The following is a 14,639-nucleotide window of genomic DNA, read 5'->3' as shown; positions in this document are numbered from 1 at the left end:
TACATGCTAAGCAAGGTAGCCATAAAATCATAGGCTATTGCCAGAGTTCGTAACTGCAGGTAAAGAAAGAAAGGTATGCACGAGGCACTGAAGAGATTTAGCACAATAGTGATCTCGTTCTGGAAATGAGAATTTAAAATACAACGTGGGATATACAGCCATTTGATTACAAAACCATTAGGAATTGATGGCCAAAACGTGAATTGCGGAATAGGGGCTGAATTTATTGATTTCTAAGTGCTTCCTCCTTTAGAAGTTGCAAACAAGGAAAAATTTTATTCGCATGTGACCCATAATAGCGCAAAAAAATTGCGGCAACTCGGTTAAGGGTGTCTGAAGCAGTAGAATCTTCCAAGGAAAGTTGGATGGATGCAAGTTTCAGCAACTCATTTCCAATGGCAATGTGATTAGGATCATAAAGCTTTTCCAAGATCTGCAGGGGAAAAAAATTCTGAATCCTTCATCAGGCACCTTAACTTTCAGATGGCTGCATAAGTATTGTGCTAAACCAAATTTGGCTGCAAAATAAACCTCAGATGTTTTTGGTGAATGCCCATTTGGAATTCTGGAAACAATTTCCAAACTATGTCACATGCATCATCACCGTTGTTAAAAAAGTTTTCTCAGTTAAAAATGAAGTGGTAGTACGAATTTGACACACTACTTAGGCAACAGGAAGATGGTGACAGTTTTTTTTTTCGGGGGGCTATCAATTTTTCAGCGTGTAGGATCATGGCTTGGGTTGGCCTAGAGTCAGGCAGCAAATTCCTAGCCCACTAGCCTCACTAATATATGCTTATCAAACTAATGCATGTCTATTAGCAAAGATAATTCTACAGCCCCAAACTCTAATGCATCCAGGAACGGCCACACTTAAACCCATTATCACAGAAAGACACTTGTAACAGATGTTTCTTGCTTGAACAAATTCATACCTTAATAGATTTTTGACAGTGGTCCAGTGCAGTTTGCAGCTTACCAACCAAACAAAATGCCCGTGCCAAGGAGTCTTCCATCTGAAAACATCAGCTCGGAATTGGTCAACTCATCAATCTTAAAAACTAATCCAGTTGAGATTGCAAATAACAATTCGCATTGCAATCCGATGATGACTTCATGTACCGCCCAAAAAAGGGGCTAGGTCACAGACAACCTTTTCTGGTCAGGCTTGGGGGAGCTGATTATACGACTCACCTCCGCTAGTCTCTTGTTGAGAGGGTGAATTGTTCTTCTAAGAAGGTCAAGAGACCTCAATGCATCCTGAAGCGCATTAACAGGGACCTCACTGGAAGCAAATGCATCCTGCAAACTACAGAGGCATGTGAACAGATCCATTACACCATGGGATGAAATATATACAGTATACAAAAGCATCGTGTACACTCTCAGGAGAACAAACATGCCAATTTACTTCTATGCAGCAGGTGAACATGTGATTCTCCATATAGATGTGTACATGGGAGTAAAATACGAACATATTTTGTCATAGACCAATTTGCTGGACTCGGGAGGCCTGTATATAACTCAGAATTTTAATTCTGCTGCCACGTTTTGATTCATGGTTGACATACCCTCTAAAACATATGTCAGCTTCATTGATTGCTGAATGCGAGGATTCCAAATCACGCTCAGTACCACAATTCAAACAACACCCAGGTTTAACAAGATGATTGTTTTCAAGCACATAGCGAGCAATTTTACTGATGCTATCAATTCTGCAGTTGTCAACCTGCAGTATATCATGAAATCAATGGAATTGATATCACCAACAATAATCATCATAGTAACGCTCAATATATAGGTAGCGCTCAGAGATGCTGGATATATGTACTAAACGGTAACTATCAAGGCTGCCAAATTGCATTGACTGGAGATTAGATTATGTCATCAACTTGTCTACATGTCCCAAACATAGAGCAGGAAACATGCTTCTAATAATCATAAATCAGATGCCTTGATGTCCCATTAAACTCGGCATTTTTAATCAATTATCTCCTGCAAATTTTATATTCTGGAAAAAATAATCAAATATACCCTAGTTGTTCTTTGAAAGGAAACACTCTTTTGAAGAGACTAAAACTTAAGAATACCTTAAGATTGGAATTAATCATTCCAGGAGGGCCAAGGAAGGAGTGTAACTTCTGGTTCTCATATTCCACAACATGGCTGTCTAGGACTACCCCATAACAATTCATTTTGACACACTGATAAGAATTAAGAACAAGGTCAGATAGATTCAGTTGTGAGCAACCACTACACTTGCAACTAAATGAGTAATGATCCTCCAAAAATTGTTGGCGGTCCTTGCAGTCCAACTGTCCTACCTGATGAACAACAAAAAGAATGACAACATGCAATTGTAGCATCATGAAATGGCCCAAGCCAGATAATCAACAACTTGCATTAAGAGAGAACATCATGATATGAGGAGAAAGAGAACAGAGATACAACAAGAAGACTACTTAAAGTTGCAAATAAACCAGGCAACTCGAGGCATATGTCATGCTCATAATTTAGCTATGACTACTAACATATTTCTGGCAATAACCTTCACAATCATCATAGATTCAACAGTATAATATTACAAAAATTCTTAACCTAAAGAAGCAAAAAAGAGATCAAGCTCAGATCCTGTGGACTGTACCTGTGGACCATAAGACAGCTCAAGCTCAGATCCCCTTGCCACGAATTCTGTAGCTCTCACATAAAGAGTGCGTGAAACAAAATATGCATGAATGTTTGGCTGGCAAGAATGGTTAAACATACTCCCAGCTAAATAAACTGCCTGACCCACTTTCATCTGCGGAATAATGTCAGAGAAAAGTGTTTGTCAGTCAATAATAAACATGACGCTCATTGCAGAGACATGATAAGGATAATCTAATGCTTTCTCATGGAGAATTTTTTCAATGTACGACAAAATTTGCAAAATTTAAAAATTTATCATCTACAAAAGCAGTAAGATTACTCTAAATGGCAATAATGACTTGAATAAAGAATCTCCCTTGCCCAGACACTAACATCAAATTCAAGCTGTGATGAATGGAAAACCACTCCCAGAAACAGAATCCCAAGTGTACAATCCCGTGAAGTCAAAAAGGCAACTTGTGCACCAAGAAAGTCTAAGGGTGTAAAAGTGCCACGTGTGAACATTTAGAATGCAAAGATATTCTGCAAAAACTTCACCTGTTGCATAAGGTGAAATCAAGACTAGCAAGAGATTCAGGAGAACTCACACATATTGACTTACATCACTAGCAAAAACTCACTCTTCATGAGGTACCAATACGCAACTTTCTCTTAGATTAGGTTTCCATTTACTTTCTACTTGGAGCTGTCTGATTATATAAACTGATATTTAGACATAGCCAAGGCAATTTCTAAAAGACCACCGAGACATCAACATAGGCAAACATCAAGTCACAAAGAGAACTGCAGTATTTCAAGCAAGTAGGGACCAACTTAAAAAATTGGGAACTTTCAAACATTCCAAATGTAATCCACGATATTTGTGTACAAGTTCAGATAGGAGTCAAAATTTGTACACAGATTCTAATTTCTAAGAACTGAGGAGTCTAGAATTTTGGTCCTTAACTACTTCTAACATCTCAGCAGAACTCCAAAACAGTTAAAAAAAATGGAATATTTTATGCAAAATGAAAATGCACAATTCTCCTTATAGCAGAGCAACTCCAGCATACACATTATTTTCTTCTTGCAGTTCACTCCTTGGCCCACATATCCAAGTGTTATAAGGATAAAAAGGGCAATGTGCACAGTGAACAAAGAAAGGACTATATATAGCTTATAATGTGGCCACATTATGCAACTCAATGATGCTGAAAAAGAAACACAATGGTTCAGAAACATTCTATTTCGATAATCTGTTTTCAATGTCAACATACTCATTGTCAAACAGGACAGACTTAGTTTACAATACAGCAAACCATCTTAGTTGTTGAAGTTACTGTCTACTTAATTAGTATCAAATAAAAATAGTGCCCTTAAAAAGGAATAACAAGAATGTACTACAAACCTGCTTCATTGAAATTGTTGAAGCATCTGCAGCTGGAGAAAATTCTGGATGCTGTCTCAAAGAACCAATGGCATGAAAGGATGTCATCCGGACAATAGCCATGGAATTAACCCTGATTTGAGATAGAAGTATAACAAGCTGCATTTGAGAAAGAATACATTAAAGGAGAAAGCATCAGAAGAATCGAGAATCAAGCATCTGAAAATCCAACTTTCCATCATCTCAAATGTTATGCACATCATCAAGTAACACTCAATATCAGAATTTACAAGTCAGAAAGAATCATACTTGAGCAATAGTCTCTCCACTAATAGCAAATTCGGAGCCATAAGAATGCTGAAGGCACTGCATCAACACAATCGAATATACATGGAACTCCAATTTGCTTTCTGGAGGGAGTTGAGCATAGTTGTGACAAAGATCCTAAGTAAATGTCGGCAGCTGTCATATTAAGAAGCACATAGGATAGAATCTGAAACAGCAAATTAAAGCAAAAGAATGAGAAAATACCCAAAGTCCTCGAAGGCTGAGATTTAGGCTGGAAGGCCTTTGTTGCTCAATATACTTCGCCAGGACTCGACCAGCCAAAACTACTTCAGATGGCAACACCAAAGGCCAATGTAAACCTCCACATTCGTGGCCATGTTCAGTAAAGTTTTTACTGCATGAGCTTGAAAACTTGACTGAAACAACATCTGATATGTACTTTTGTAGATCATCTGAAAACTTATAAATGAAGGAACCATCAATTGCAGTGTCATGCATCTTATCTCCACTGGCTTGTACTTGACAAAGCTGAGAACAGTACAATGGGATCAAACATGAGGGACACGGCAGTGAATCCATTGGTAATTCATTGAAGCAGAAATGACAATGGCTTTCGCGACAATGCTTCAATATAATCTGCACAACATACCGTTTATAAAGAAGTGGGTCCAAGCAGACACCAAACTACAATAACAAGGATTCAACTCATTCAACACATTTCATGTCAAAACTTAATTAATCTTCATATTATCACAAGCCAGATTTCTCAATAAAAAATTTTTAGTTCTAAAAGTTTCCATTTGTAACAATTTTCTCCGGATGAAAAGTATGCCAAATTAGGAAGCAGTACAAAAAGAAAGAAAATATATGCTAGCTTAAGGAGTTGAAGCACTCATCATTCTGGGAAAGAAGAACTTCAAATCATACCGCAGCATAAGGATCTTCTTCATGAACTAAGGATGCTTCTGGAATATCAGCCAGAGTAGTGAGTCCCCTTCCCTTAGTTGTTGTAGAGACACACTGAAGTTTTATTTGGCACGGCTCATCTGTCACATAAGACCTACATTATAAGAAATGAAGGAAGAAGAGCAGTCTGTTACAACTAGTAAAGGAGTTAATTATTTATGGAACTAGTCTGTTACATAAAAAATAAACATTTTAGTTGATGCACCCAAGTGCATTCAAGTTTGAAAGTTAATATGCATAGTATAGAATGTTATGTCTGATAGTATACAGGTTCTTCACAAAATTAACCAAAGCTGATGAATTGGGGCACCATCGTGGTAGGGGACACAGAACGATTCAAAGAAACAAGACAATAGAAGCATTCACGAGATCAGCTTTACCCAAATGTGCTACTACACAAGCTTCCTTTTTCTAATGTCAAAGCATGCTCTATGAAGCCTTATTGCATTATTCAGCTTATTCAGACCCCAACAAAGACAAATCACAAAAGGCTAATAGTCAAGCTTGATGAACAGAAAAAAAGAAAAAGTGAACCACTTATAAGATTGAGACTGTTTTCCTTGCCTCTTCAACACCTGAATCATTAAGAGAAAAGGACGACTTATCAACAGACTAAGAGCAACTTTATTTCCAACTTCAATTGGTGCAACCAGATGAACCCTAAATTGGACTGCAACAAACTTGCCCATGAAGAGCCAGATCAAAAAAGATCCGGTGAAAAATGAACTACATAATTTTAATATTGACCTCTATTTTCTGAATAACAAGAAACATTATAAAGGAAAATTTCTGTCGCTTGACAGATGTGAGTTTTCCTTTGCACATACATGAAGAAAGAACAGCTAAGAATAGGTCATCAGAGCACAAGCTTGATAGAAACAACTATATAGTGACACAGTCATACCAGGGATATCCAATCTGCACTCATCAGATGTCTGCAACGAACCAGATTTCTGCAATGAACTGGTCTTTTCCTTAGACCGGTCTAGTATCATCTTCATCTCATTTTCTATCTGTCTTTTTCCACTCAAAGAGAATTCCAGCTTCATGGAAATAGTCAAGTCTCGCAATGCATCTTCATGATTTCCCAAAGAAGCATTTGCTTTACCTCGCCTAAACCATGCCTGAAGTGGCACATACTTAAAAAATGTTAACAGTATATCACCAAAAAGAAAGTACTCGTTTCCCCCAACAGACAAACATCCCCCACCCTCACCCTTTCAGGGGAGCAATAACAGTTTGTGATAGAAGCATTATCACCTTGATATATCCAGGAGAATTTGATAAAGCCCTGCCAGAATCTCGTAAGCACTCAACCAGAAGACCCATTTTCTGAAGACAGTAAATTCTGTTTAGTTTTCACACAACAATTACCTGAGATTTGGCATAGATAAGCATCTAATATATCCATCTTCTTGGGTAGGGGATCCTACTTCTTGAATGCAACCGAAACTCAAAAAAATGTACTTAAGCATATCCTATTCACTTTAATTTGGAAGCAGTTAACATTATATTGTGTCTCTAACTTCTCCTTTTACACAAAAAAAAAATGAAAAGTGTCTTAAGCCTAATAAACAATTCAAATTATTTTTTCCAGATAAAAGCTAGCCTAGGAAATACAAATTACTCCTCTGAAGTTTTGTGGGTGGATGATATACAATCCAACCATATTTCTCCTGAACTAATAAGCAAACGAGATATAATGATTCGAGATATAAATAAACTCAAGTTTATTCATATAAGTGCCACAATAAAAGATAAATGCTGAACTCACATAGAATGCAAATGCACGATTAACATACAGCACCGAAACTAGATCCTTTCCCATTTCATCAACACCCGCTGGAGCAAACCGGAGTGCCTGGTAAATCAGAGCAAGAGAAAAAGGGACATTAAACTGCCTTTCAGTTTGACTTAGTACTAACTAACAATATAATGTACTTTTTCAATATTAAATAAAAAAAACGCTACATGAGATATGAAGTCAGTACAAGTGCATAGGATCCTGCTAAGAGAGGGAGGGGGTATTGGAAGCACAAATAGTACAAAAGTTTAAAACATAGATACTTGTGTGCTAGCTTGATATAAGGTGTGGGTCCAAAAGCAAATGCAGAGAAAGCAACAAAGTTTGCCAGCCCTGGTTATTTATTCAAATATTACATTTTTCATTGTAAACCAAAACATAAGAAATGGAAACAACGTCAAGACCTTGGAATAAAATTGCACGGCATCAGGAAAATCTCCTCTGGAAAAGCACTCATTGCCCTTAAGCTTTGATTCCAGAGCAACCTTCTTATCCTTGCTACATAGCCCGCTCTCTGAGTCTGTCAATTCACCAACAATCTGGAAAACAACTCAAAGGAAAAGGATTAAAAAAAAATACATGCTTGTGGCAGATGTTTGAAACATTTAACCAAAAAAATGTATTAACAAAAAGGAGGAAAAACATACACGGTGAAAAAGAGGCAGCGGATCAAAGAAGTCGAGAAGGGAAGAGGAAGTAGAAAGGAGGTCATCCGCAGTGCTTGCTAGGATTCTCCGCTTGAGGGTTTCTGGAACTAATGCTTTCAACTTCTCCATCCTCCTCAAAAGTGACCGACTGAGTGAGGGACTGAGGAAGAAGATGGAGGAGGGTCTGAGTGCAGTGACTGCAGTCCAACGTTGGACTAAAAAGTAAAGAGTACAAGAATACCTCACCAAAGGTTATTTTTGTAAGAAGACCTTTAATTTTGCTGCACTTATTTATTCTAAGACAACAGAGTAGGGAAACTTACCCATTGTTTATATTCACATCTTAATAAAAAAAAAATTCTGGGTTTAAGGTTCACAGACCTCGTTCTGTCACCAATTGGCTGAATGTGAGTTCTTTGTGGGTCCCTTTTAAATTGCTTTCGGGCCGTTTTTTCTGCTAACTCCTGAGTATTTCTAATCTAATTAATTATCTATCTTTGAAAAAAATAAAATAAAAAAAGGAAAAAAAATCAAAACACCTCGCTTATCTTATTAAATGAATTTCTTATCTATTTATTTTTAAAATGATAATTATATGTCCCCTCCACAACCAAGTCGATAAAATTTAGTTCCAATCAAGGTTTTCAACCACTTGTTACCCAGTGGCCAACGTGTGACGCGCAAATGATTTTTGTTTTCTTGAAGTAATCATGTGACATGCAAATGGCTTTCATTTTTTAGAAATAAAAAGATTAAATTCCATTTGTAGTTAAACAGATAACTCGATTGATATTTATTTTTGTCAATGAAAAGTAAGATCTGAACTAAATTATATTCATTTTTCTTCTAAAAATATGGAATCTAACCCAATCAATAATCATTTTTGCCATTAAAGATGTAGTATCTAACTTTTTTATATATACAAATGATTGCATTTGGATTACGTGGTAATTTTGGTATAAAAAGTTGTCAAAAATTTAGGTTGGGATCAAAATTTGCTAACTTGAATTTATAAAGAGACATAAAATTAACATTTTTAAAGTAAACAACTCAAAAAACTTATTTGATAAAATGTGAGAGACGTTTTGAACGATTTTTTCTTAATTGAATCGAGGACAAATGTCTACTAATAATAAAAAAAAAAAAGACGATTTGTAGAACGGTTTTATTTATAAGAACATTTGAAGCTTTCATAGCTATATCTTTACTTTTCATGCAAATGCGAAAAGAAGAGAAAATTTTACCAAAACTTTTCATTTCAACCCCATATTATTTTGCTCTGTATGTGTGCAATTATTAAAAATAATTACTATTGAAAAACAGTAATTTAAAATAGTTCAAGGTTTCAAAGAAGCGAATGATATCTCAAATAATATTTCGCTTGCATCATAGACCCATTTTCCAACCCACTTTTTTATATTTCCAACCACCTTTTTATCTCACATACATCAAATCACAAAAAGTGCTACAGTAATTATTCCAAATAATATTTCAAATAATACACTATCCAAACACTCATGATTTTTTATCAGGAAAGCAGTAACAGTTAATTCAATAGTTACGATGTCACGATAGAAAGGTAAATAGTTAATTTCTAAATCCATTTTACGTTTGGTTACAATTCATTTTGTATAGGTAATGTTTGTTTATGTACTCCTACAAAATTGAGTTTCAAACACAATGTGGAAAAAGGCTTAAGATAAGGAGAATTACCCACAAACAATGGAAAATTATCAATTTCATCCCTTAACTTTTTCACTTATGTCAATTTAGTTTCTAAATATTATTGTTTCAACCTAATTTACTTCATTAAGTTTCACATCCAATTAAGTCCTTCTATGGCGGCAGTGGCACCATCACCTTCATCTCTTTGGGCAATGAAATCACCTGCCAACCAAGAATATTTAGGAACTTTAAACCCGTCTTCATAATTGGATTTCAAGTCCTTAAATAGAAAAGCATAATCATGAATCCTGATCCTAATTATTTAATTATAATATAAAAAAAATGTCTCCAATTCTGTTTTCTATACCTAAATTAACTGTGACACCAAATTAATATAATAATTACCAGATAACAAATCAATTTCTAATACGTCAACAATCATTAATCACTTTTCAAGAGGAGCGACAGAGGAATTCGATGGATGATATCATGGATCAAATCCAGTTAAGGTGACGAGAGTTACAATTCATCAATCACTCTTCAGTCCCCCAAATCATTACTTGTAATTCTTAAAAGTCGAATTGAATTCCCCCGAAAGAAATGTGTCGAATTAAATTGATTGGATTTTGTTACAAATTGAGAATTTTTGGCAGATTATCACACTAAACGTGCATCTTTAATTGATTAATATAACTGTTTTTAGTTTTTTTTTTTTTTTAAAAAAAAACTCTTCTCTCCTGTTCTTTCATGTTTCATTCCATGTCGTCTTATTAGCAGCAATGGGGCTGGAATTGGAAGCAAATGCCCTCATTTTGCGGGTTGTTTTGTGCAGCCATGGGCTAGTGACTTGTACGTCGTTCCACCAAAGCTCGGATTTATACGCTCCTCTCAGGAAGGGAAGGATTTTGAGGAAGGACGATCTTGATATGATATATCTTTAAGTTTTCTGGGCCTTGAGAATATCGTAATTGTTGGCTCTTCCTCGGGTTTTCCTGCTCTACTGCACCGATATTAACCTGATATGAATCTAAGCCACTTCCAAAACTCCACAGGTCTTGCGCTGTGGCTAATTTGGCATTTCTTTGCACGGCAGGACACGCCACATCAACATCATTGGATAGTATATGTTATGAAGTGGTTCGACTACAACTCCGGAGGACCTTTGAATATCCTATGATAGGAATAACATGAGGATGATCATCCAAGGATGAACATTTAATTCTCTTAGTGAAAATCCAACACCAACATTAGTCAAAACTAGATGTGGATGAATTCTCTTGACAGCTCCTAATTCTCCTCGTGGCATTATGGCTGCATAAACTATGAGGGGTGGTGATAATCAAGGATAATGGGATCTTATCTATTGTTTTCTGTTTTCTAAACATCATTGGAACTATCTCCAAATTAAATGGGATTTTATTTGAACTATTGCCAAATTAAATGGGTGTACTCTGCACTCGCTCGCAGGTGAAATTTGAAGAAATCGCACAAAGTTGGGGGTTCTTTAACTCCCGACCTGTACTCTTTTAAGTCTCTCTTTGGTGGCCAACTCAGTTGGGCTTGGTTGGTTTAATATGTACTAGATTGTATCGAATGCTTAGAACACTTGAAAGCTGAGAACTCTGAAAGTTGTGAAGGCTATAACTGATGGTTTTGGCAAAGAAATATGGCGTCGAGGACTGGTTGTTCTCACCCATGCTCAGCTTTCATCTCCTGATGGACTCAGTTACGAGGAATTCTTCTCCCGAAGATCAGAGGCTCTTCTAAAAGTTGTCCGCCTTGGAGCCAGGATAGAAAAACTAGATATTCAGGTGTGTTACTTTCTTTAGTATTCACTGCTGCTGTTCTCCTTAAAGGTGAATTCACCAATTAAATGATAGCAGAGTGCAAGAGAGATAGGATCTTAGTGGCATTGTGAATGGAATTGAGGACATTGAAATCTGAGAAATTTTAACATTTTCTTGTGCATTATCTGAATCTATCTAACATTACTATAAAAGTCTTTGGCATCAAAATAGTACTGGTACTGATTCCTGGGAGGATGATGAGTGTTTGTAGCTGGATTTTGTTCATCAGTTCATTTTTTCTGTTGTTGATGGTGTTGGGATAGGAAATGGGATAGCTTAGGGAACTTGCAGAGAGGTTCAAAGTACACAACTCTAAAAGATATTTTATTAGTGAACTTACTACTGTTGGTTAGATGCAGATAATAGGTTCAAATAAGGTAGTAGAAATTACTACTGGTTTTTGTTCATGAAATTGTTTTTCTCTAGTCATTTATTCTGTTTTATAATCTATTTTACTACTCTAATACATATAAATGCAGATATCGTTCTATTTGTTTCATCCCGAATTACATTCTACTGTCATACATTATTATTATTCTGCTAACATGCAGAAATCAAAGACCAACAAATTATTAGTGAAAATGCTCATATGGGAATAAACAACCACTTTATTAGGCTGTGAATGTTCATACATTTTATTATATGATCCATTGAAGAAGGAATAAAAGTTAAAACTATAAATCCTACATTTTCTTCTTCATCTTTACTTTCATTGACTAAAATATTTGCAACTTATAATTTGGAGGAAATAGCCCTTGAAAATCCAATTTATTCAAATTCAGACATGGCATTGTCTAGCCAACGCATAAAAGAAAAACGCTTATTAGGGTGCAATCCAATTGATTTTAATTTATTTATATTTTCATTTTATTGTCCCTAGTCAATTATTGTCTTTATTCAAAGCTTAAATGTGCAAAAACAACATATTATTTCACTTTTGGGCAAAATATTCTTCGGGCCACGGACGGGGCTTTACTCTAAGACTGCATAAGCAATTTTAATTTTTCATCCAAAAGGCTTTGCTCCGGATGACTTGTCCATATCCATTTAGGTCTATTTGGTTCACGGATTGAATGAGATAGGATGACTCATTCTCGGATTATTAATCTTGAGTTGAGTCATCCCCAAAAAAATAATCCAAATTATCTAGTGTTTGGTTGGTTTTGGGTTGGATATGATATGTTAGGAAATAATCCTATCCTGTGTTTGGTTAAAATTTGGATCAAGTAGAATTACTATTTTAATGACCAAAGCACCCCTTATTTTTTAGATTCTTTTTTAATAAAATAATTTAAAATTTATAAAATATTAATAATTTAATTTAATTTTTTTAATAAAAATAAAAATATTTATTACTCTTATTAAAATAGAGTAGTTTGAAACTTAAGAATTATAAAGTAAATCAAAGGTTTTGACATATAAAAATTCACATTCACTCAAACTTAGCTCATTCTGGCCCTAAATTTTGACCAAGTTTTTTAACATAAATTTGAAATCCAATTAAATAATGGGCCGAGTTTTGACTAATTTAGGTTTAAATCAATTAAAACCTAACTCATTTAAGAGCTTTAAATGAGTCGAACTCAAGCTAATATAGACAAATTTTCTTTGGACTGAGTTTGAACTTATTGAATTCCTCATTCACAAAATCCAATTGATAAGATTATGTAATTATATAAAATTTTGTTTAGAAAATAAGCTTAGTAAGGCTAATTTAGTCTAAGGGCAATACAGTCCTTCTATTATGATGTTAGTATGGCAAATTAGCCAAAAAATTTAAATCAATTGATAGAGGTAAGTCAAAAATTTTAAAATAATGAATAGGGGCAAATTAGTGAAAATTTTTTAATATAATTTGTAAGGGCTAATTAGTCCATTTATTATCATATTATTACGTGAGAATATGATTATATAATAGTCAGTATGAATTTAAATCATTCATAAGCGCAAATTAGTCCAAATATTGTTATGTTGGTAGTAGGGGCAAGTTAGTCAAAAAACTTTAAAATTAATTAGTAGGGGCAAATTTATCCATTCATATTATATTATCGTGAGGAAGTAGGGTTATATAATTATAAGAGTATAAATTTGTATATTTTGTAAGGATAAATTAGTTTAGAATTTTATCATCCTATATGCTAGTTATCCCAAGATGACTAATACCATCTCCCTTATAGCATTTTTTTATCCCATGAATAAGGGATTAATTTGGTTAGATAGGATGTGTCATCCTATGTATAAAATACAATCAAACATGGGATGACATAGGATGATTAATCCAACCTTGTGTCATACCATGAACCAAACGAACCCTTAGTTATGCAATATTGAAAATTTTGTCCAAAAAGCTTCATTCTCTAAGACATGCCAATATTTTATGTTTGAATTGAGATTCATTATTTGGACAAAAAACTTTCTGGTGTATAGCGTGCCCGTATCTTATACACACTAGATCCTAGAGATTTTTATTTCTTCCCTTTTTCTTGCCAATAAATTTGTTCAAAAATCTCCAATATTAATTTTCTTCTCATCTAAATATTTCAAACATCTAAGATGGAAAAAAAGATGGTAAGAGCAATTTTAAAAGTATCGTTTTTCCACTCTTAATGGGTGGGCTTGCCCAACCTAGTATAATACGTATGAACTTTGTTCCAAAAGATTTTATTGATAAAAAAATATCAGATAAGTAAATTTCGAATAATTGCACAATAAATTTTAAAAATTCTCTAAACCCTAGTTTGGTGAAGAAATTTGAGATTTTCGTTTTCCTCGGATTATAGTAGCTCCTATTGAAACGAATGGGTCAAGCCCAAATAAAAAAAGTGCGTTGAATAGGCCCGCTTTTCTAGATTGGCTCATGACTGTCCAAGGCTGAGGAAGGCCCAAGGGGCAACCAACATTTCTGATAACAAAAAGGAAAAGGAAAAGGAAAAAATAGCGTGAGAAACACGGCTAATTACTCAGAATATTACAAAAAAAAAAAAATTCGGACAGGTATTGATGATCTGAAATGGGTGTGTGCCCGGCAGCAAAATCCAAAATTTTTTTTTAAAAAAAAGAACAATTGAATAAATTTTTTTTAAAGATGTGTCAGTCGCTGCCGGGCAGTGTCAGTTGACTGAAAAGGTTAAAAAAAAAAAAACTGCCTCCATTAAAAGATCATCTTTACTACGTCTTTGACACGTACGTTATCCATTGTAAGCTGTAGTACTTCCGGATTTGGGGCAGGGACGGTCATCAGTATGACCGTCCTGCACGGTTCATGGTCCAGATTGGACCTCAAAAAAATGTGCGGCTCAGATAACAAGTGGTAACTCGATTTCCGCGTCAAGTGTGGGGCCCATCACTATCTGTTGTGAAAATACAACCTGTGGAAAAAAAGTTACACGGTGAACAAAAGAAGTTAC

The 14,639-nt window shown here is 35.0% G+C and overlaps 1 protein-coding gene across 4 annotated transcripts; it reads right to left on the bottom strand.

Moving 5' to 3' along the window:
- Positions 1 to 67: 67 nt before the first annotated feature.
- On the bottom strand, positions 68 to 7,891 carry LOC113782953 (SET and MYND domain-containing protein 4). 4 transcript variants are annotated; one of them, XM_027328974.1, is made up of 15 exons: positions 7,721 to 7,891; positions 7,478 to 7,612; positions 7,044 to 7,130; positions 6,530 to 6,601; positions 6,174 to 6,393; positions 5,231 to 5,349; positions 4,547 to 4,939; positions 4,325 to 4,459; positions 4,037 to 4,174; positions 2,645 to 2,800; positions 2,091 to 2,324; positions 1,572 to 1,729; positions 1,195 to 1,309; positions 936 to 1,016; positions 68 to 433 (listed from the first exon to the last, which is right to left on the bottom strand). In XM_027328974.1, the coding sequence occupies exons 1-15, from the start codon at positions 7,847 to 7,849 to the stop codon at positions 224 to 226; spliced, it is 2,382 nt and encodes a 793-aa protein (XP_027184775.1). In that variant the 5' UTR covers positions 7,850 to 7,891; the 3' UTR covers positions 68 to 223. The 4 variants fall into 4 exon arrangements, 3 of the variants coding, with proteins under 3 accessions (XP_027184775.1, XP_027184935.1, XP_027184855.1); XM_027329134.1 differs by having other exon boundaries at positions 2,091 to 2,204; XM_027329054.1 differs by having other exon boundaries at positions 4,547 to 4,831.
- Between the last annotated feature and the right edge of the window lie 6,748 nt (positions 7,892 to 14,639).

Source organism: Coffea eugenioides, chromosome 1, assembly GCF_003713205.1.
Source record: "Coffea eugenioides isolate CCC68of chromosome 1, Ceug_1.0, whole genome shotgun sequence".
Lineage (NCBI taxonomy): Eukaryota > Viridiplantae > Streptophyta > Magnoliopsida > Gentianales > Rubiaceae > Coffea > Coffea eugenioides.
The sequence above is the reverse complement of the archived record's forward strand: the minus strand, read 5'-3'. Positions and strand labels throughout refer to the sequence as shown.